This window comes from Schistocerca cancellata, chromosome 2 (assembly GCF_023864275.1).
Source record: "Schistocerca cancellata isolate TAMUIC-IGC-003103 chromosome 2, iqSchCanc2.1, whole genome shotgun sequence".
Taxonomy (NCBI): Eukaryota; Metazoa; Arthropoda; class Insecta; order Orthoptera; family Acrididae; genus Schistocerca; species Schistocerca cancellata.
The window spans coordinates 1,115,060,068-1,115,083,863 of record NC_064627.1 but is presented as its reverse complement, the minus strand read 5'-3'; the positions used below and the strand labels follow the sequence as shown (position 1 = coordinate 1,115,083,863).

General features: G+C 41.9%; 1 protein-coding gene across 6 annotated transcripts in view; it reads right to left on the bottom strand.

Annotated features, from left to right (window-relative positions):
- The window catches only part of LOC126163145 (lethal(2) giant larvae protein homolog 1), a 379,746-nt gene that overhangs the window by 170,197 nt on the left and 185,753 nt on the right, over positions 1 to 23,796 (bottom strand). For all 6 annotated transcript variants that reach the window (XR_007535167.1, XM_049920072.1, XM_049920074.1 and 3 more), the window contains exon 11: positions 2,428 to 2,580. Coding sequence is in view for 5 of the 6 variants with exons in the window: in XM_049920072.1 (XP_049776029.1) it covers positions 2,428 to 2,580 (153 nt within the window). In the remaining variant the exon portion in view is untranslated. The remainder of the gene's footprint in view (positions 1 to 2,427; positions 2,581 to 23,796) is intronic.

Here is a 23,796-nt window from a genome sequence, read left to right as displayed (position 1 = left end):
CATACTTGTTGCTGCTCATGCCACTACCCTATACACAGCCAATCCCTCATGCCCATTGTCTTGCCACTATTTAACACTATCTTCCCCAGTGTCCTTCAGACTCCAAACTCTAAACACACTACCTAATTTCTCATACACCTTACTAACTTTATCCCAACTAATAATTACTTCTCCTTTGAATGGAAAGTATACAAACAAATCTGCAGCACAGCCATGGGCACCTGCATGGCACCCTCCTACGCCACCCTGGCTGCTTTCATGATTTGGACTCAGTACCAAGACACCATTTCCTCATTCCTTCACAAGCTCAATGTCTATCTCCCATATGCTTCTTATCCTTCTCAACCCAATGCGACACCTTCTTGGATGTTGATCTCCTCCTCTCCGACAGCTCACAGTTCCAACAATACCTCTGTCTACATTAAACCCACCAACCACAAACAGTACCAGCATTTTGACAGCTGTCAGCCCTTCCACATCAAAAAATTCCTTTCATAGAGACTGACCACCTAGAGCCAGCGTACCTGCCAAGACAAGAACTCCCTTACCCAGTATGCTGAATGTCTCAACACGGTCTTCACAGACTGGCACTAAGCCCCCCCCCCCTCCCGACCTAATCCACGCAAAGATTTATCATACCATTTTCCCTGACACCCCAAATCCTCCCACCATCCCCATGAGCTAGGAATGCTCCATTTGTCACCAAACACCACCTCGGATGGGACCACTGAACCACATCCTTTGTCAGGGCTTTGATTGTCTATCATCATGCCCTGAAACGAAGGACATCCTACCCAAGATCCTTCCTCAAAGTGGTGGTCTGTCACCCACAACATCCTAGTCCATACCTATGACACTCCCAATCCTAACCCCCTTACCATAGAGATCATACTCCTGTGGAAGACCCAGGAGCAAGACCTGCTCAATCCACCCACCCAGTAATTCATATTCCAGTCCTAGGTAGTCATGCTCTGCTGCTACAACTGCACAGCTTTTTACACTGATACTACAATCAATCAGCTGTCCACCAGAATAAATAGCCACTATCGAACTGAGGCCAAGAGCAAAATATAGACCATCCTACAACACAATATGCAGCTGAACATAACATGCTAGATTTCATCGGCTGCTATATGACATATGCCATCTGGATCCTCCCCTCCACCAGCAGGTTTTCTGAACTGCGCAGATGCAAGTTATCCTTACAACACATTCTACATTCTCAAAATTATCTCAGCCCCTATTTACAGTAACCTACCGACCCCAATCCCTCCACCCAATAGTTTCTGCCCCTTCTTTCCTATCACCTCCTCTCTATTCACACCCCCTCACCCTCATTGTGTGCCACCCTCTGCGAATGCACCCATTTGTCTTTCCACTCCCCCTCCCCCTACTGACCTATGCCCTGCTGCTGCTCTGCTTTCCCACTCCCTCTTTCTGCCGCCCCCCCCCCCCCCCACTCTACCTCCTCTCCATCTCCCTGCCCCATAGCCTCCCAATGCTGAGCCTGGAGGCAGTCACATCATGCCTCCATCTAGTTCCTGCAAGGTCTAGGAAACAGTGATCTTCTCTCCTCCTACCTGTACGCCATTATCTCTTCCCTACCTCCTACACATTGCTGCTTTTGTTCAATGTGTCAGTTACACTCCAGTCCGAGCTGCCAGAGATGGCAATCATGTGTGTGAGGAGTGCTTGCTTCTGTGAATGAATGTGTGCTTTTTCTGCTTTCCGAAGAAGGCTTTGGCTGAAAGCTGAATGTGTAACAGTCTCTTCACTGTGGAATACATGTATAAGGGCCCATCCCCTCCCCCCTTTCCCCCTACCTTATTAAGATATGCTCCATGGAAAGAAAAAACTTCGGTGATTTTCAAGATAATTCATGGGATTTCAGCGTAACAGCCCAGAGAACTGTGGTAAGTGTAATAATCCTGCCACAAAAATTTGTATTTTACAAAGTATTCGATTTTTAAATATATATTACCCCTGCAATTTTTTTCAGACTTCCTTTTGAGCAATATTTACAAACCCTTATTGTTGAAACTGAGTATGTAATGTGCCCAGGGACATTCATTTTCAGTGTACAACTGTATTTCTCACGAGTTTTATTGATAAAGGGCAGCAAATATATGGTTTTATGGGTTGGATGGTTTTTGACTGATCCAAAATGCAAAGTTCACGCTCTCCCCAAGATGAACTACCACTTACAGTTGCTTCTATGATAAATTATTTTCTGTTCATTTTCCAACAAAATTTCAACAGGGTAGGGCAATTTCTTAGTGATATGTATGCTTCTGTTGACCATTTAATGTCTGCATCCAATAAATGAAAAAATTCATTATTCTTTTAGATACACAGGTAGTTGACAAAATAAGATCGGTCGCTCACAGTGTCACAAGGATTCTATTTTCAACATCAAAGGATACTTACATTGACTTCTGTTTCCAATGTATCAGATCCTATTTTTGCTACAATTACAGCTCCTGCCGTTCCCGCCACAGCAAGGGTGCCAGAAAATGGACACAGTGCTACCTTCTTCACAGCCAAGCGAGGATCATCCGAGTAGGGATCAAATGTTCCAACCTGAAAAATAATTGAGAATCCTGCCTCAGTGGAAACTGGATCAGAACTAATTTATGGTTATGAAGTAATGGAATTTTTCTAGACGAATAACATGTAATTTTTAGTATGAAGGAAAAATGGGAGATGTATGAGACTGATTCATTTCTTCCCCATGTAACCAAAAAACAAAAATAAATTACCAACCAAGTATTAGTGTTCGGAACAAAGGACCACATCACTTATAAGAGCCATAGTAATGTAAATAACTATGAGAGACAGATGATGATATTTAAATAGAGAGCTGACATTAACAGTTTAAAAACTGATATACTTGTACAGAACTGGTCATAAAATTGGAACACTTGGAAGGTAAGTAAATATAGAAATTTTAATTACAGTGCATATACATTATAGGAAGAAGAATGTATAATTAAATTTGTAGGTAAGCTGGGCATCAAATCAACACGAGGTTAAATGACAGATGCGGGTATGTCATTTCATGCTGCCACAATTCATCAATCATAGTTGCTGGTAAGTGGTGACATGCCAGTCTCTCAACAACCCATAAGTTTTCAACGAACGAGTGATCTAGAGAACTTGCTGGCTATAGCAAGACTGACACCTTCTGCATCCAGCACAGGCAATATGCGATCTTGCATTATGCTGCTGTAAGATAACACCAAAAAGACAAAATATAGGGCTCAGCTACTGGCCTTCATACATGAGAAATGTAAATATCTGCTGTCCACATTTCCCGCTACATGAACCAGAGGTGATTCTATTGTGCATCCAATGGCACCCCACACACTAATGCCAGATGCTGGGTTTATATGACTGACTGACTATGATTAACACCATCTCGCAAGGTCCCTTCTCCTTAGAGCATTCACATGTTGATAAGCCCATCATGATGCAGTACACACAATGGGGACTCATCTGAAAAGATGACAGAGTGCCTCTCCTGTGTACAGTGCTGTTGTTGTAAGCGCTACTATCAGCATGCCTCTCTCTGCTGGCCTGTCAAATGAAGCTACAACAGTGGTCATCAGTAATAGTATGCTTCAGGATATTCAGCAGAGTAATTTTTTTCCATTTTATGTACAATATTTCAGTGATCTACCCAACTGTTTTGTTCAGGTGCTGTGAGTTGTGCTACTAAGCATACTCGCTGCATGCGCTTCAACCTGAATAAACTGTTTGTTGGTCTTGCACTGCTATTTATAGCAGAGTTCCAATCCAATGCCAACTATACCCTTTTGTTTTCCCGCACTGCTGTTCCATTAAGTGTACATTCACTTAGTGTTTCTCAGATCTTGTAGATATGACAGCAGGTGAGATCTTTATAAACCGACTACAGGACCCTGTGACTGAAATTGAAATCTTTGTCCCAGTTTACCAGTTTCTGCGACATCTTCACTTTGATAAATTCGTTAATTACACTGTCCCAGAAACTTGGCATTCACACCACAGTATTGGCCTCAATTTTCATTTCATGTTATGTTCAGGACAGCATGGCGACAGCTGTTTTTCTCGATTGTTTCAATTGGATGTGTTGCTGATTTCCTTGCGTACCTCCTCGACGATTCAGATAATCTGCCCCACATAAGAAAGGCCACATTCACACGTGATTCAGATAATCTGCCCCACATAAGAAAGGCCACATTCACACGTAATTCAGTACACAGTTGCTTTTGGAAATCCAGATAATCTTAACATTATGAAGAATATGCTTTTATCTTTGTTGGCAGGAGTGAAATGCAATGGATGCTATGTATCCTCACAAGCCTACTGATCTTTATGGGTATTGGCCACGATAGTATTACTGGCAATGAACACGCTATTAGGCTAGCCAGGACAGGGGCAACTACTTGATTTGTTACATCTGAACCTGTCATAACTATCACCAAGGTGATGACAAAATCTAAACTAGGTGGCTGGATCGGAGGCAGCACACAGAACTATTGGCTAAGACCCAACAACAGAAACATAGTATGTTAACTATTCCAGAATCATATTTAAATAGAAGTTCTGCAATCCTGGTCTTGAACAGGAGGTAGACTGAATTTCTGGCAGATTTAATGACCAGCTATCTAAACATGATGGAAATGGGGCAAGGATTACCTAAGTGTAGACTGTGGTGACAGGGATGAAATCTCACCACATTTAATTTTGCACTGTGAAGCACTGGAGGACAAAACATATGAAATATTTGGGTCATCAATTCCTGACGTGGTTTTGTCTAACAAATACTGCAAAATAAACTTAGTTTCGATGTAGGCAACGAGGCTGATTCCACTGTTTTGTCGTCCTGATTAAATCAAACCAAACAAAATCAAATCAATTTGGCAAGGATAATGTAGATAAGCAATTCTTGGTTTCTCGTTGTCTGTCTTAACCTCTTTCTCTGGCATTCTTGACTGACTGCATTGACCACTCAGTTTGATGATCTGAGTATACATTCCCTTGGACCACTATTCATAGGTGCTGTAATTCTTTGGTGAGGCTCTCCTTGTCTGAAAGTGTTTGAAACAAAGGCATTACAATCTGCCAAGTTCAAAGTGTTCCGCTTATGGGCTCGCCATGACAGGCGATAACAGTCGACCCATTGTCACATCATGTTTGTTCATAATATTTTCTGACAAACAGGAAATAAGCTGATGTGAGAACAAGCATAAAATTTCAATAAATGAGTAGCAGTGCCAACAAAACTACGCAGCCTTTGTGAAGTACACAAAGAAGGGATTCTTCTAAGACTCATTGTTAGGAAGACAAGCACACCTATGGACCAACTGTTAAAATACCTGACATGCATTCTCAGCTAATACGTGGGAAAGTCTGGACAGCAAATTTACAACTTTGCGCCATTTGTAAATGGTCTCGGTCAATTGTGGCTCGAAGGTATAGACATAATGGACAGTTTCGATTTTATCTCCTCCTTTATCAGAGCCCCATTTTCTGAGCCCACGTAACTTATCATGGAAAAATTTGAAAATTGTTTCAATGAGCTTTCCTTGTAGGTTCTCGTGTCAGTTTATTTCCTGTTGAATGGAAAATACTACTACCGAACCAATGACATGGAAATTTGTAGTCTTATCAGCTGTCATGAGACACTAGAATCTGCCAAGTTTGAAGGCTTTCACACAAGGAGAGCCAAGCTGAGAAATTACAACTCTACAAATAATATTCCAAGGAATGGGTAGTCAGCTTGTCAAATTGAGTGGCTGTTGCAGTCAAAATAAACGATGGTTTTACTTTGGTGTGGAGCCACAGTTACAAAAAACTTATTAAAAATCATTAGACTTGAGTAGAACACAAGTCATGGTCAAAATATGTATCTTTGGTTACATTAGCCAATTTTCTCAAAGTTAAATGTGAGAACATTACAAGAATGTTCTCGCTTGAATAAAAATGAGAGGAAGAGGAAGAGAGAGAGAGAGAGAGAGAGAGAGAGAGAGAGAGAGAGAGAGAGAGAGGGGGGGGGGGGGGTCATTAAAAGATCAGTCAAGACAAGGAAATAGAACTGAGAAATGAGAAATGGAAAAGAATAAAGAGAATACACAGGTGGGAAGGGCAGAGGCCAGACTGAACCTCTGAGCAAGGACGGACCACCCTGGGAGGGGGTCTGGTGGCCAGTTTGGCTAACCAATCAGCTCGTTCATTTCCCGAAATCCCAACATAACCGGGGGTCCAAACGAAAATGACTGGCCATCCAGCTTGATGGACATCAGAGACGAGATCCTGAATAGCCATAACCAGTGTGTGAGGTGAGTAGCACTGGTCTATAGCCTGAAGGCTGATAGAGATACTATAGATTAGGATACTCTTGCCACTACAAGAACGAACATGGCTAAGGACTAGTTTAATGGCCATCAATTCAGCACTGAAGACACTGCAGACTTTTGGCAGAGAGAGGAGTTAACTGCACCATGCATGTGTATATGCAAAGCCTGTTTGTCCATCGACTGTTGAGTCATTGGTGAATACCACTTCTGAACTCCGCTACATCTCATCTCAAGGGCAGCCAAGATAAGATGGCTAAAAATTGTGGGGTCAACAGAATCTTTTGGATCAAAGGACACTTCAAGAAAAATACAAGACCATGGCACAAGGCTTGGGGACAGATGCAACGTCTCCCTGGCAAGAGGTGACAATGAAGGAAGTTGTAGTTCTGAACAACACACAGTAGTTACGCAGCAATTTTAAACCCAGTTTGGGGTCGCTGTGGTATGAGGTGGAGCTCCATTCCAGGGAAAAGGACATGATAGTTGGAATGTTCAGGGACACTATGAATACGTATAGTCTAATTCAAAAGCTGTTGTTGGTGCCTGATAGGTGATGAGGGACTCCAGCCTCAATTAGTAGGCTATTCCCAAGGCTAGTTTGGAAGGCTCGTCACACGTTTGACTCCACAATGATGAATGGGATTCAGTATCAGCAGTGAAGATGGTGATGATGAAACGTATGCAAGATTGATCTTCAATTCCTGGCTGACGTGGCTTCCCCGCCTTTGTCATCTTAAGTGAAAGTGCTGGTGACACCTCAATACATTTTGCTGCCTCAATAACGCTAACTGGGGTGCAGATTACTTTACCTTCTTGTGCCTCTACAAAGCCTTGAGTCTGTCCAGTCTTGATTTTTTCAAGATGGGACAGAATCAGGGCTTTGTAGAGCCAAAAGAGGGTAGAGCGATGTGTACTCCAGTTAGCGTTACTGAGGCAACAAAATGTATTGAGGTGTCACCAGCACTTTCACTTAAGATGTGAAAGGCAGGGAAGTCATGTCAGCAGAGAATCTAAGGCCAGTCCCAAAAAGCGGTGTCTCTCAACTACAAGAAGTAATTCATCACCTGGGGGTGAATGAGCAGTACAATGGTGACAGAAGTGCATGACATGAGACTTTGTGGCTGTAATCCGAAAGCCATGGGCGAGAGCCCATGATGCGCCTTTCGTATAGTGTCCTGTAGGCGACACAAAGCAATGCCAACGCTAGATGAGCAATAATAAAGGCAAGAATCATCAGCTACTGCTTGACCATCGATGGCCATCAGAAAGAGGTCGACAATCAGTACCGAGAACTGCAGAACCCCATTCTCTTGAATGTGGTGTACTGAGTGAAGCACTCACTTGAACCCAGAGCATATGGTGCAACAAGAAGTTCCTCACAACAATCGGGAGTGGAGACCAGAAACCCCACTCATATTACATAGTTAGGATATGGTGACGCCACATGTCATAAGCCCTCTGTAGCTCGAAAAAGAAAGCAATGAGGTGCTGATGACATGCAAAGACCATCCGGATGGCGGGCTCCAGGTCAACCAAATTATCAGCACTGGAGTGGCCTTTGCAAAAACTGCCCAGAGATGCAGCCAAAAGGCCCCAAGACTCAAGGAACTAACACTGCCACTTGCTCACCATGCACTCGAGCAACTTATAGAGAATGTCGGTAAGGGTGACAGGGCAATAAATGTCCATGTGTTCATCCGTTGTCGGTTTTTCCTCAGTTTCAGTACTGGAACTATCACACTTTATTGCCAATGAGATGGGAATTCACCCTCTTTCCAGATCTGATCAAGGAGGACAAGGATGTGATGCTGACAAACCAGTGAGCAATATTTCAGCATTTGGTTGTGGATGTGGTCTGGCCCTGGGTCCATATCAGTGCAATGGGCTAGGGCACTGGAGAGTTCATATTCACTGAATGGAGCATTATATGACTCCGAGTGACAGGTAGTAAAAGATAAGCACATTCACTCCACCTGCTGTTTTAAGAGCCAAAAGATGGGGTGGTAGTTCTCAGACACAGATGTGTGAGCATAAAGCGGAGCAAAATGTTTGGTGACAGCATTTGAATCAGTATAAACAGCATCATCTAAGGAAATACTTGGTACACCTGCAGGGGACTGGAAGCTGTAGAGGCATCTGATCTTTGCCCATACCTGTGATGTAGAGGTACATTATGTAATGGTGGAAACATACTGCTCCCAGGATTCTTGCTTTTGTCACTTTATGAGATAGCAGATGCAGGCACGGAGCTGTTTAAGGGCAATGAGGTGCTCCATTGAAGGGTGCTGCTTATGGTGCTGGAGAGCCCGCCTACAATCTCTAACAGCCACAGCGATCTCTGGGGTCCACCAGGGTCCTGTCTTTCAAATGGGGTGAAGGAGGGCCAAGGAAGAGGGGATGGTTTGGCTGGCTGTCACAAGAGTTGCCACCACTGTATGTTGAACAGCCACATCGATACTGCCTTGCGATGGGGAGCTAAGGACGACAGTAGAGGTGAACCCATCCCAATCAGTATTAAGAGAACCCTTCTGGGTGGACATCCAGGGGAGCAATGCTGAGGGAGGGACAGGAAGATCGGGAAGTGATCACTACCATACATGTCACTGTGGACGTTTCAGTGGACTCATGGTAGAAGATCAGGGCTGCAAAAGGAAAGATCAATGGCTGTATAAGTTTCCATGTGCCATGCTGACGTGTGTGGGGGCACCAGAGTCCAAGAGGCACAGATCGCGCTGTGCCAGTAAAGTTTTGATGTCTTTACCACAAGCAGTGATGACTGTTCCTCCCCGCAAAGGGTTATGGACATTGAAGTCGCTCAACACTAGGAAAGGGGGGAGCTGAGAGAGTAATGCGGACAGCATATCCTGGGACACGAAATTATTGGGGAGGGAGATAAATATTACAGATGGTAAATCCTGATGTGCCCTCACCTGAACAGCCACAGCCTCCAGAGGTGTATCAAGAAGCACAAATTCACTATATATGGAGTCCAGCACATATGTACAAATTCAACCCGACACCCTCTCATAGTCAGTTTGATTCTTAAAATAAAGTCATTAGCCACTAAGGGCAGGGGTCTGAGTTGCTCGACACCACATATTGTGGGTGACAATACAGGATGCAGGGTACATTCTTAAAATCTCTGTAATCCATTACAATTCCAGTGGAGGATTAGACTGTCTCAATACTGTGGGGGCATGAAATGACCAGGAGGGGGGAGGGCAGGTTATGACACAGTTCATGTGCTGCCACCAGTTGAGACGTCAGCGATCCACTGACATAGGTTCTGTGTCACAATGTCTGGAGAATATCTGGTGCCCAGGGGCCACTGGGATCTCCACCTTGGACACAGAAGGAGTACCTGTAGAATCTGGTGGCATGTGGGCCACCAGAGTTTCCTCGTCTTAGAGGACTTCCTTTATGCCATTCTGAAGGTTTCCTGAATTGGTTTCAGGGACAGAGGAAGTACGAGAAATTGGGTGGCAAGCAACCTGTCATTCCTTCAACCACCAGCTGGCGACTGGCTGTGGACCAGTAGAAACCGTGGTAGGGGATAGTCACAAGGGATGCCTTCTTAGGTAGAGAAGCCAGAGGAGGATTAGGTGCCTCCAGCTGGGGGATAGAGATCAGTGCCCCAGCTGGTGGGCAGCCAATGCTTCTGAAGTGGGTGCAGTGGAAGCAAGAGGCCCCAATCACCTTGGGTGGGGGAGGGGGGGGGGGGTGCAGACATTAGTGGGCAGCCCTGAGTGCCCACTGTAAGAGACGCAACAGAGGAAAGCACAGTTAACAGAGGTGACAAGTTTGCAGCTGTAGCATAAGATTGTGTCATTTGAACGGGATTAAGATGTTCATATTTTTTTCTGTAATCTTTTGATATGTGAGCTTGTCCAGGGTCTTACAGATCTTGGATTTTCTTCTCACACTTAAAAATGGACCAATCTGGAGAGCAGGGAGAATGGAGCTCACCAAAGTTTACACAGACGAAGGGAGGGATACAAGGAACTTTCGTGTGCAACAGAGTCCACAATTCCTGTAGGCACGGGTAACGGTGCAATGGGAAAACAGACATCTGAACTTCATACACTGAGCATCTCACAGGGGAAGGAATATAGTGTTTCACGTCATGCCAGTAGACCATCACTTTTACCTCAGGCACCGTGTCACCCTCAAAAGACAAGATGTAGGACCTGGTATCAACTGTTTTCCCTTGGTTCCCTATGGACACAATAGATGAAGTGCACATCCCGCCACTCTAAGTTGGCCCACAGCTCATTGTCAGATTGCAAAAGAAGATCAATGTAGAAGATGATGACCTGGACCACATTGAGACCTTTGTAGGGAGTGACAGTCATGGGAACGTCACCCAACTTTTCAGAGAGCAGTGTCTGTGACTGGGCAGGAGATGACGTTTTAATCAGAAGGGAACAGCTCTCCATCTTACAGATGGCTGCAACTTCCCCATATTTATCTGCTATGTGCTCAACAAAAAACCAAGGCTTTGGGGCCAAAACGTGTCCCCATTGGTCTTGGTAAAGGCTAGGCATTGGGGGAGCATTTATCTCCTTGTTGTTTAGTCCTACATTCCTCTCATGGCATGGAAGGGAAGCGAACATGTTGAGATTGCACACTGTTGCACCGGAAGACGTCTTTCCGTTTGAAGACACAGCTGGGGCCATGTGACCTCCAGCAGGAGTAAATTTAAGTTGCGTCACGTGCAAACTATCTGCCATGGTACCACCCGCTCCGAACGGAGGCTCTCCCCATGGGTGCCATCCAGCCTCAGCAATATCTACCTGGCCAGTAATCTGTTGCTGGGAGTCCCTGTACCACAGTCATGACGAGCACAAACTCTATTACATGCATGGGCTGTACAGGCACCAACAGTGTGATCCCTGTGCGGTCAGTTGACTACCATCGTGCAGGTACTTGATGCAAATAATGTAATGTTTATAAGGTATCAAGATTTAATTTAAAATTGAGGGCAGAAGAATATCTCATTTCATTCTCAAGTAATTGAGTTTCATATACATAACAGTTGCAAGCAACACACCCATTTACACCCTTGTGGTCATTAAAATCATTACATCTCAAACTATACAAGATATCAAAACCAGGTTTTTTGCAATTATGACACACAATGAGGCACAGATGTTGTATGATGAATACTCAAAACCTTTTTATTCACGGAGATCTGAAAGTAACTCATCTGCAACAGTGAAAGTTTGGTGGCTCAAGGCGCACTGAGATGTCTCTAGCACTGAAGGAACATCTAAGCAGCTTGCATGTACATGTTCATAGCACATGAGGAACAGCATAGCAGGACATGTATACACGCCCACAGCTGTGGCAGGGCTAACCGTCTTCGACTTTGTGAAGGTGACATCTTTGTCAGTTTTGATATGGTGGCACTGTTTATGAATATACCTATCAAAGACTCTTTAGACCTAGTAACCCAGTTCTTTTTAAGTGACATTGTTGAGATAGTTAAGCACACTCTTATGTTTTCTCATTTTCTGTATAACGGCTAGTATTACGTTAAGATGGATGGCATTGCAAACCTCTTCATAGAGAATTTCGAGGATGCTGCCTTCGGCGCAGCACCATGAAAGCCTAGTTGATTCTTTTAATATGTTGACAACACGTTTATTTGGCCTCTTGGACATGAGAAACTTGACAAGTTCTTGAAATATCTCAACAGCATTAACACTAACATTTAGCTCACCACGGAGGTAGACAAATACAATGCATTGCCCTTCCTCAAAAACTTCATCAGTCACAAAGAAAATGTATGCCTCAACCACAACATCTATAGAAAACCTACTCACACCAATCTGTAATTGCATGCTGCTAGTCATCATTACTCAGCATTGAAGTGTGCTGTGTCACATACATTGGTTCATCATGCAATAACAATATCAGATGCTGATAACCTGCCCCACAAGCTGAGCCGCCTATGCATGGTCTTCAGAAACATCAAATTGGTCCTCCAGCCTCTGCAAAAATTTGGCAATTACTGAGACTAGTTACAGATGCAGAAGGTCTCAGAATACCTCTACAAGATATCTTATTAGAGTGGCCACTCTTATGTCAGACAAATGGTGTGCATAGCTGAACAACACAAGAAAGAGTAGAGAGGTTTTATCACCTACACTACCCTGAGATATCCACTTTGGTTGAGCAGGGTTTGAAAATACTATTACCGGATAAAATTTGACAAAACCTCTATCGTGACTTGCACTTACAGCTCCTGGGTCTGAGTAAAGAAGCCATTGAAATAAAAATCGCCAATAACACCCTTAATAGACAGAGTAGTCTGAAGCTCAGCATGGTGTAGGATCCAGCGATAGCATGGTTGAAGTGGGCATGTCCAACACCAAATCAACTTACGCTCATATATGGTGAAGCCGCGAGCACCAGTGACATCACTGCCAGCAGCTAGAGTGTAACAACGCGTACCAGAAGCCCACTGACTGATGCAGCTGGTCCCTCCCCTTCAGTTTTATAATTCCGTAACGTCATTCTGGTTCTCTCATTTCAGTTCGACTGAATGGTACACATGTTAAAGACTCTTCTTCCTCATCTTTTTCTCAGTAGTCATTTTTTCCTACTCTATTGGAACCAGGGCTACCTCTGATGAAATATGATACAACCTCAAATTAACGAATTCACTTTTAAGAAAATCCTACACTTAAAGAATATTTTTGTCGGTCATGGTGTAACTCCCATAAGAACAATGTTATTTGTTCTTGCTTTTAGAACAAAAGTCCACTTTTAACGAATAAACATGAAACCTTCTGCAAATTAAAATCAAGCTTTAATACAATTCCTAATGCATGCAAACAAGTTTCCAATTTCTCTCAGTTTCACATGCGTCATATGTTGTGTTGTGCGATGACAGTATATTCCTTTGATTGACACATATGTAGATAGAATTCCATTTTAGTACACCAGAAAAATGTTGAATAAATCTGGAATCTATATCTGCCTGCCTACCTTGCAACACTGATACCATATTTACTCGAATCTAATCCGCACCTGAAAAATGAGACTCAAAATCAAGGAAAAAAAATTTCCTGAATCTAAGCCGCATCTGAAATTTGAGACTCGAAATTCAAGGGGAGAGAAAAGTTTTAGGCCGCGTCTCCAAATCAAAACAAGGTTGGTCCACTGTAATAGAAGACACAATTTAGGTCGAATGAATGACGATTCATCTACAGTTGTTTGGTTCGAGTCTTAACCTGAGCAGTTAAACTTTACCAGGCGCTCCGTCCGTATTTATACGGGTACCCTTCCTTTTTCATGTGCTTCGTCTGGTTTGAATTGATTGCTTATTTTTCTTTGATCTGCAAAGCGCCGTTTTCTTTGTTATAGGTGTTTACGTCATTCTTAAGCTGAAAATGCATTACTGTACTGTGTCATGCATTGTTTGTCGCATTCTGATAGTGCGTGTTTACGACCTGTCGCCGCTCGTGGCAGGGCTTGCTTTAGTGTGCACTACCGCCGCTTACAATTAAAAAAATAAAAGAGAGAGGAATCGTCTCATTAGCAAAACAATGGCGAGATACTGCTATTTGTTGTTACTTACACTGCTGCTTTCTTTGATGATGATCAACAAGAACCAAATAATATACTGCGTATGATAGAAGATGTTCTGAACGAGATTTTAGCTAAATTTTTTCTCCGTTTGAAAATCTTTACAGGCGCCTCTTTAGTACATTACATTCTGCACAGAAATTAGAGTCATCTTAGATTTAAAGATCTAGTCAATTGCTGTGCTTCATTTCTGACTGTATCACTATTAGGCATAAGAATAATACGAATATAAACATGACATGATATGTATTCTTCCGCGTTTGCTGTTGTCTGACTCTAGTTTCGTAGTTTATTAGACAGACAGGATTTAAATGAGATGGCAGCAAACACGCAACAATAAATGGCAAAATGTTTATATTTGTATTATTCTTATGGTGAAGAGAATACTGCATGTGATTCACAATTCATAGAAGTTCCTATTAACAACCATCTCTTCTCACAGGTAGGAAAAAATTCAGAACGTATAGTTGGCCATATTGACAAACATCCCAAACAGTCTTGCCAGTCGGATTTTCGTAGTACACTGAAATGCTGCTACATTCGAAGATGAACAATATGGAATTTCTATTTACTTCGTTGGATAATGTATGAAAATGCAGTGGTCAAAACTCGGGGCAGAGAAAAAAAGCTCGTGTTCCACCTTTTTTTTTTTTTTTTTTTTTTTTTTAATTTATTTACTGACTCAGAAGATTTGGTACCAGTATTTATCTTTGTGCCTACAAAGCATGCCTGTGTAGCGCTACATATATTCGACGGCAGAAGTTAGTTGTGGCGGCACCCACCAACATTTTTCAGAACTTCCGCTTGCTTTGCACTCGATTCTAAGCCGCAGGCGGTTTTTTGGATTACAAAAATCGGAAAAAAAGTGCGGCTTAGATTCGAGTAAATACGGTAGCTTGATCTGATGCCACAGTTACTCAGTTGCAAAGTGTGAGCCACTAAGTAGTGTCTTTCGTTATTGTTGAATTTATCAGTTTTACTTTTATGGAGTTACGGCCTGCAAATGACGAAAGCTTATGATTCAGCAAAAGCTGAAGATCATCCGCAATCCAAAAGAAGTGGCAGCATTCCCGTAAGTGGAAACATATTGCAAGAGGGGGCTCATGAAATCTCACTGAAGAACAGTGTACAAAACTTTAGTGCACGGAACTGCTGGCTAGGTCACTATATATATATATATATATATATATAAATCGCGTATTTCAGAGTGTTGGTGGAGAGAGTGAACCTGTGTACATAGAAAGTGTCTTTACAAATTACTTCCTGTTAAAATATATTCTGATAAAGGAGAAAAATGCCAAAAATGCCACAGAAGTAAAAAGAGAGAGAGAGAAAGAAAGAAAGAAAGAAAGAAGAAGAGGTGATGAAAGAATGACTGCACTACTGTATGTATGTATGTAGTGATGGAAGAGAGAAGTCACCTCCACTGAAAACTCCCAGGTGTTTTAAAAACATAGCAATGCTACCTCGTACCTATGAACGTAACAGCAATGCCTGGATGACATCTGAAGTCTCAGGCCTTTAGATGCCAAGATGAGTGCAACAGGTAGGAAAATAGTATTTATTTCTGACTGGCATCTTGTACATCCCAAGGAAACACCATTTTTGAGGAATGTAAATGCTGTATGTGTTGCACCAAACTGAATTGACAGTATATGTGGAAGTACTGCTGCTCCCATGGGAAAGGGCACAAGAATTATTATTTTGCATGCTGGAACTTCCTCTGGTTTTGTGATGAACTGTCTATGTTTACAGAAAGAGAAAACAAAGGACTATTATGAGGAGCTGAATTATGACAGTTTTCTGAACTGGTTTAAGTGGATACTACTGGAAAACTTAAATTGGTTGTCTTTCACTCGAATGGATAATGCGGAATACCATTTGTTATTAAAGAAAGCTCCAGCGATGGCAATTAAACAAACCGAAGTTACTGAATGGTTAAAATGACATGATGTGAAAGTTATGGATGGTTTGTGCAAGGCAGAGCTCAAAGAATTAGTGGGGGATAAAGGTACAGTTTCAACACTGTGCTGCTGATGAGGTGGCTAAAGAACACAGTCTAAGGTTTCTTGGGATTTTGCCATACCATTGCCACATTATCGCCATCAAAATGGACTGGGTGCAGATCAAACATTACGTGGAAATAAATAACAAAAGCTTCACTGTGGCAGAAATTCAGAAACTGTGAGAGGAAACTGTGGCACAAATAATAACAGAGAACTGGAGCAATATTGTTTGTCACACAGGAATGGTTCTTAAAGAAACACGGAAAAGTGAAATAAGTTATAAAATAATACTCAAAATATAATTACATCCTTGGGAAATTCCTGCGACTTTACCATGGACAAGAAACAGATAACAAAAGTGTCAAGGAAGCAAGTGACTTTGAACTAAGTGGCATTTATCCTTTGCCATAGTTAGTATATCTTGAGCGTTTGTGTTTCACATTTTAAGTGAATGGTGTCCACCATATTTCTATAATAACATACCTAAGCTGTTTGTATTATTTCAAAGTTGTCAATCATTGATCTTTAATGAAGAATTCATATTCATTTCAGCACCCCTTTCATATACGCCAACTAGAAGCAATTCTGTTTATTGTAAAAGACAGTGCACATGCTGTTGTTTTAAATGAGATATATGAAGAACTGAAACAGGTTATCATTTTACATGTTGTTGTTGTTGTCTTCAGTCCTGAGACTGGTTTGATGCAGCTCTCCATGCTACTCTATCCTGTGCAAGCTTCTTCATCTCCCAGTACCTACTGCAATCTACATCCTTCTGAATCTGCTTAGTGTATTCATCTCTTGGTCTCCCCCTACAATTTTTACCCTCCACGCTGCCTTCCAATACTAAATTGGTGATCCCTTGATGCCTCAGAACATGTCCTACCAACCGATCCCTTCTTCTGGTCAAGTTGTGCCACAAACTTCTCTTCTCCCCAATCCTATTCAATACTTCGTCATTAGTTATGTGATCTACCCATCTAATCTCCAGCATTCTTCTGTAGCACCACATTTCAAAAGCTTCTATTCTCTTCTTGTCCAAACTTTTTACCGTCCATGTTTCACTTCCATACATGGCTACACTCCATACAAATACTTTCAGAAATGACTTCATGACACTTAAATCTATACTCTATGTTAACAAATTTCTCTTCTTCAGAAATGCTTTCCTTGCCATTGCCAGTCTACATTTTATATCCTCTCTACTTCGACCATCATCAGTTATTTTGCTCCCCAAATAGCAAAACTCCTTTACTACTTTAAGTGTCTCATTTCCTAATCTAATACCCTCAGCATCACCCGACTTAATTCGACTACATTCCATTATCCTCGTTTTGCTTTTGTTGATGTTCATCATATATCCTCCTTTCAAGACACTGTCCATTCCGTTCAACTGCTCTTCCAAGTCCTTTGCTGTCTCTGACAGAACTGCAATGTCATCGGCGAACCTCAAAGTTTTTATTTCTTCTCCACGGATTTTAATACCTACTCCAAATTTTTCTTTTGTTTCCTATACTGCTTGCTCAATATACAGATTGAATAACATTGGGGAGAGGTTGCAACCCTGTCTCACTTCCTTCCCAACCGCTGCTTCCCACTCATGCCCCTCGACTCTTATAACTGCCATCTGGTTTCTGTACAAATTATAAATAGCCTTTCGCTCCCTGTATTTTACCCCTGCCAGCTTTAGAATTTGAAAGAGAGTATTCCAGTCAACATTGTCAAAAGCTTTCTCTAAGTCTACAAATGCTAGAAACGTAGGTTTGCCTTTCCTTAATCTTTCTTCTAAGATAAGTCTTAAGGTCAGTATTGCCTCACGTGTTCCAGTATTTCTACGGAATCCAAACTGATCTTCCCCGAGGTCAGCTTCTACTAGTTTTTCCATTCATCTGTAAAGAATTCGTGTTAGTATTTTGCAGCTGTGGCTTATTAAACTGATTGTTCGGTAATTTTCACATCTGTCAACACCTGCTTTCTTTGGGATTGGAATGATTATATTCTTCTTGAAGTCTGAGGGTATTTCGCCTGTTTCATACATCTTGCTCACCAGATGGTAGAGTTTTGTCAGGACTGGCTCTCCCAAGGCCGTCAGTAGTTCTACTGGAATGTTGTCTACTCCGGGGGCCTTGTTTCGACTCAGGTCTTTCAGTGCTCTGTCAAACTCTTCACGCAGTATCGTATCTCCCATTTCATCTTCATCTACATCCTCTTCCATTTCCATAATATTGTCCTCAAGTACATCGCCCTTGTATAGACCTCTATATACTCCTTCCACCTTTCTGCTTTCTCTTCTTTGCTTAGAACTGGGTTTCCATCTGAGCTCTTGATGTTCATACAAGTGGTTCTCTTCTCTCCAAAGGTCTCTTTAATTTTCCTGTAGGCAGTATCTATCTTACCCCTAGTGAGATAAGCCTCTACATCCTTACATTTGTCCTCTAGCCATCCCTGCTTAGCCATTCTGCACTTCCTGTCGATCTCATTTTTGAGACGTTTGTATTCCTTTTTGCCTGCTTCATTTACTGCATTTTTATATTTTCTCCTTTCATCAATTAAATTCAATATTTCTTCTGTTACCCAAGGATTTCTACTAGCCCTCGTCTTTTTACCTACTTGATCCTCTGCTGCCTTCACTACTTCATTCCTCAAAGCTACACATTCTTCTTCTACTATATTTCTTTCCCCCATTCCTGTCAATTGTTCCCTTACGCTCTCCCTGAAACTCTGTACAACCTCTGGTTTAGTCAGTTTATCCAGGTCCCATCTCCTTAAATTCCCACCTTTTTGCAGTTTCTTCAGTTTTAATCTACAGGTCATAACCAATAGATTGTGGTCAGAGTCCACATCTGCCCCTGGAAATGTCTTATAATTTAAAACCTGGTTCCTAAATCTCTGTCTTACCATTATATACTCTATCTGATACCTTTTAGTATCTCCAGGGTTCTTCCATGTATACAACCTTCTTTTATGATTCTTGAACCAAATGTTAGCTATGTTTAAGCTATGCTCTGTGCAAAATTCTACCAGGCGGCTTCCTCTTTCATTTCTTAGCCCCAATCCATATTCACCTACTGCGTTTCCTTCTCTCCCTTTTCCTACACCCGAATTCCAGTCACCCATGACTATTAAATTTTCGTCTCCATTCACTATCTGAATAATTTCTTTTATTTCATCATACATTTCTTCAATTTCTTTGTCATCTGCAGAGCTAGTTGGCATATAAACTTGTACTACTGTAGTAGGTGTGGGCTTCGTATTTCTCTTGGCCACAATAATGGGTTCACTATGCTGTTTGTAGTAGCTTACCCACATTCCTATTTTCCTATTCATTATTAAACCTACTCCTGCATTACCCCTATTTGACTTTGTGATTATAACCCTGTAGTCACCTGACCAGAAGTCTTGTTCCTCCTGCCACCGAACCTCACTAATTCCCACTATATCTAACTTTAACCTATCCATTTCCCTTTTTAAATTTTCTAACCTACCTGCCCGATTAAGGGATCTGACATTCCACGCTCCAATCCGTAGAACGCCAGTTTTCTTTCTCCTGATAACGACATCCTCTTGAGTAGTCCTCGCACGGAGATCCGAATGGGGGACTATTTTACCTCCGGAATATTTTACCCAAGAAGACGCCATCATCATTTAATCATACAGTAAAGCTGCATGCCCTCGGGAAAAATTACGGCCGTAGTTTCCCCTTGCTTTCAGCCATTCGCAGTACCAGCACTGCGAGGCCGTTTTGGTTATTGTTACAAGGCCAGATCAGTCAATCATCCAGACTGTTGCCCCTGCAACTACTGAAAAGCTGCTGCTCCTCTTCAGGAACCACACGTTTGTCTGGCCTCTCAACAGATACCCCTCCATTGTGGTTGTACCTACGGTACGGCTATCTGTATCGCTGAGGCACGCAAGCCTCCCCACAAACGGCAAGGTCCATGGTTCATGGGGGGGGATCATTTTACATACGGGACTGCATTCATTACGTGAAGAGGGTATAACAATGCTGTAAAGTGAACTCAGTACTGCACTTTTATGGGGCATGAGAAAATCTAGTCCACATGTTGCTGCTGTAGCCATGCTGCCTGTGCATGCCCCCAGCAAATTCATCTGACGTAAAGCAATTCTTCTGGTTGAAGCATCAAAAGCAGTTTGTCATTACGAAGTAGTGCATTGTTTTGATAGGTTTTGCTGTCAGCAGACACTTGTAAGTGCACTGTGTTTTGTTGTAGTAAATGGCACATTTTCTTTGCAACTCAGGTTTCAATTAGATGATGTTTTCTCATTTATGTTTTACTGGTGCAGTATTGTTCTGCATTAGTGGGCTAAAGTAAAAGTCTTTGTTAAAGTACCAGTTTTTACCAGTCAAAATTACTAAGCTTTAACTGAAAACTAAAGCAATGAAAAATTACTTGAATTATAAAAAATTCTTTGAGTTTTTCCTACACGAAAAGATTCCCGCATCTTTCCTGGAGTGTACTCATCCTGTAAAATTCTCTCAATTAACCAAAGCAGATCATTTCTCCTTCCTAATACAATCTTAACATGCTCGTTCCACTTCATATCACTTTGCAATATTTCACCTTTATATTTAATCAACATAACTGTGTCATGCAGCACACTACTAACACTCTATTTGAACATATGGGCTTGGTTTTACTGCTTGTCTGCATTAACTTAAATTTTTCTACATTTAGAGCTAGTGCCATTCATCAAAACAACTAGAAATTTTGCCCAAGTCATCCTGCATGTTCATACAATCACTCAACAAGACCTTCCTGTACACCACAGCATCGTCAGCAAACAGCCGCTGATTGCTGCTCACTCTGTCCACCAGATAATTCATGTATATAGAAAAATAAGAGTGGTCCTTTTACACTTCCCTGAGGCACTTATAACGACGTCCCTGTCCCTAATGAACATTCAATGTCGAGAACAACATACTGGGTTCTGCAACTTAATGTGTGTTGAAGTCACTCTCATATCTGGGAATCCATCCCGTATGCTTTTACAGTCATTGACAGTCTGCAATGGGGCACCGTGTCAAACGCTTTTCAGAAATCTAGGCATACGGAATCTGCCCATTGCCCTTCACTCGTAGCACACAGAATATCACGTAAGAAAAGTGCAAGCTGAGTTTTGCACAATTGATGCTTTCTAAAACCATGCTGGTTTGTGGACAGATGCTTTTCCATGCCAGAGAAATGTGTTTGGATCCCTGCTGTTCATGTTGTATATTAAAGACCTTGCAGACAACACTAATATTAAAATCAGGCTTTTTGCTGGTGACGCAGTTACCTATAATGAAGTACTATCTGAAAGAAAATGCATAAATATTCAGTCAGATCTTGATAAGATTTCGAAGTGGTGCAGAGACTGGCAACCTGCTTTAATGTTCTGAAATGTAAAATAGTTTACTTCACAACATGAAAAAATGTAGCATCCTGAATATAATATCAACGAGTCACTGTTGGAATCAGCCACCTTATCCAAATACCTTGGTGTAACACTTTGTAGGACTATGAAATAGAATGATCACATGGGTTCAGTCACGGGTAAAGCAGGTGGCAGACTTCGGTTTATTGGTAGAATACTGGGGAAGTGCAATCAATCTACAAAGGAGATTGATTACAAATCACTCGTGTGACCAGTTCTGGAATATTGCTCAAGTGAGTGGGACCTGTACCAGATAGTACTACCAGGGGTTACAGAACATATACAGAGAGGGGCAGCATGAATGGTCACAGGTTTGTTTAATACGTGGGGGAGTGTCACAGAGATATTGAAGGAACTGAACTGGAAGACTCTTTAAGATAGACAAACTATTCCGAAAACCATGTAAAGAAAGCTTCAAGAATCGCCTTTAAATGATTACTCTAGGAATATACTACAACCCCCTATATATCATTCATGTAGGAATCATGAATATAAGATTAGAATAATTACTGCACGCACACTCCATATGTGAATGGAACAGGAAGAAAACCTAGTAACTGGTATAACAGAATGTACCCTCTGCCATGTACTTCATGGTGGTTTGCAGAGTGCAGATGTAGGTTTTGAAGTTAATTCACGGTGGGTCTTTCCGTCCTTAATCCATTTTTACTTCTCCGGAGTACAGTTTACAATCCGTTTGAACTTTACCCATAGTTCCTCTCTTTACATCATAACTACAATTAAATGTCAATTCATTGTCTGATTTGAATGCTAAGAACTTCTTATCTGCTAGTTCTAGAAGAAACTCTCCTAGCCTTCACAATGGTTTGATCAATTTCAGTAACCAGTCACTATGATGGAATCATAGCCATTAATCCCCCTCTCTGTACTGACACTGCCAATAAGGCCATGCCTGTTGCATTACATGTGGGCTGTATAACTAGCTGATCCAAGGTGCCTCGGTTCCTAGAATAATTTCAAAAATTTTGGTAAAGTGTCATTACTGGTAGTGCCTATCAGAGAACCTCAAACTACTGCCTAGCCTTTTCTTTTTTTTTAAGGGAAAAAAAGGACCATGTGCACTCTGCATGTACTCTGATCAGCTACTTTTTTTGTGTAGTGCACATAGGACATATCAAGAGGAGACCTACAATTCCTCACCTGGTAACACAGACCCAGAAATCTGCAGCCAGACTGTCACAGAGTCGACAAAGCCTATGGCTGAGACCCTCAACTTGGCTCCAAACAAAAAGACTCTGATCAAATCTGGAAGCAATGATGCACACTGCGACATCTGCTAGCACACCACGCACAAGGGAAGCAGCCATCACCACTTCCGCCAGCCGCCTGCATGAACTGAGGATGGTCTCAAAACCCAAGCAACAAGTGTCTTTGATGCTGATGCGAGCGACAACTTGCAGGTAACTGCACCCTGCAAGCTCAATAGCTGCAGACATGGCCTCCTCCATATCTCAGATGAGGCTCCTACACCACATTCAGTATGCAAAAAGGTGCCTCAGAAGCAGAGACCGTGGATGAAACAAGTGACACCTGAAGTGTCCCGTGCGACACACAAGATTCTTCACCACCTCTACACCCCACAGCAGCAACCTAAAGACAGCTGACCATAGCCAAACGTGCATTCAGCTGTTCGCGAACTGTGGCCAGCTTCTCCTGCATCTGCACACAGCATGTACACATCCTAATCATACTAGCATGGCTAATTGAAGAAGTGAACTATACAAGCAGAGGCAGAATCCATGATTCTGCAACCCAATGGAGGCCGATGCCTTAATGAGACATGTAGCCAGTTGTTCAGAAAAAAAGACAACTGTGTTGCAGACTGCCTGACTATGCATTATAATTACAAAACCGTAAGATTAAACCTTTTAAATAGGAAAACATATACTAAATTAAAGAAATATACTACTAAGAAAACATACAATGAATTAATAAGTAACCACTTGCGTACAAGTTATTTAATTTCTTGACTGGTTTCGAGAACTTGGTGCCTTTCTTCAGAAAGTTATTCCTATCACATTATTTGCAAGTATCAATAATTAAGTGCATACAGCACAATGCCATGGTCCTAAAAATATATATATGCAGGAGCAATAAGTAATACAATACTATGTTTATATTTTGTAGGACCATGGCACTGTGCTGTATGCACTTTATTATTGACACTCACAAATAATGCATTAGACGTAACTTTCTGAAGAAGGGCACTAAGGACTCGAAACCAGTGAATAAATTAAATTCCTTTTATGCAACTGGTTACTCATAATTTCCTTACATAGGACTACATTTGCTGAAGATGGACAAAATACTATACTAATAAAACACAGACAAGGCTAAAGACGTTCTACTTGCTGCTCAGGAGGGATACAACATGTGACAGTTGGAGCCTGATTAAGTGG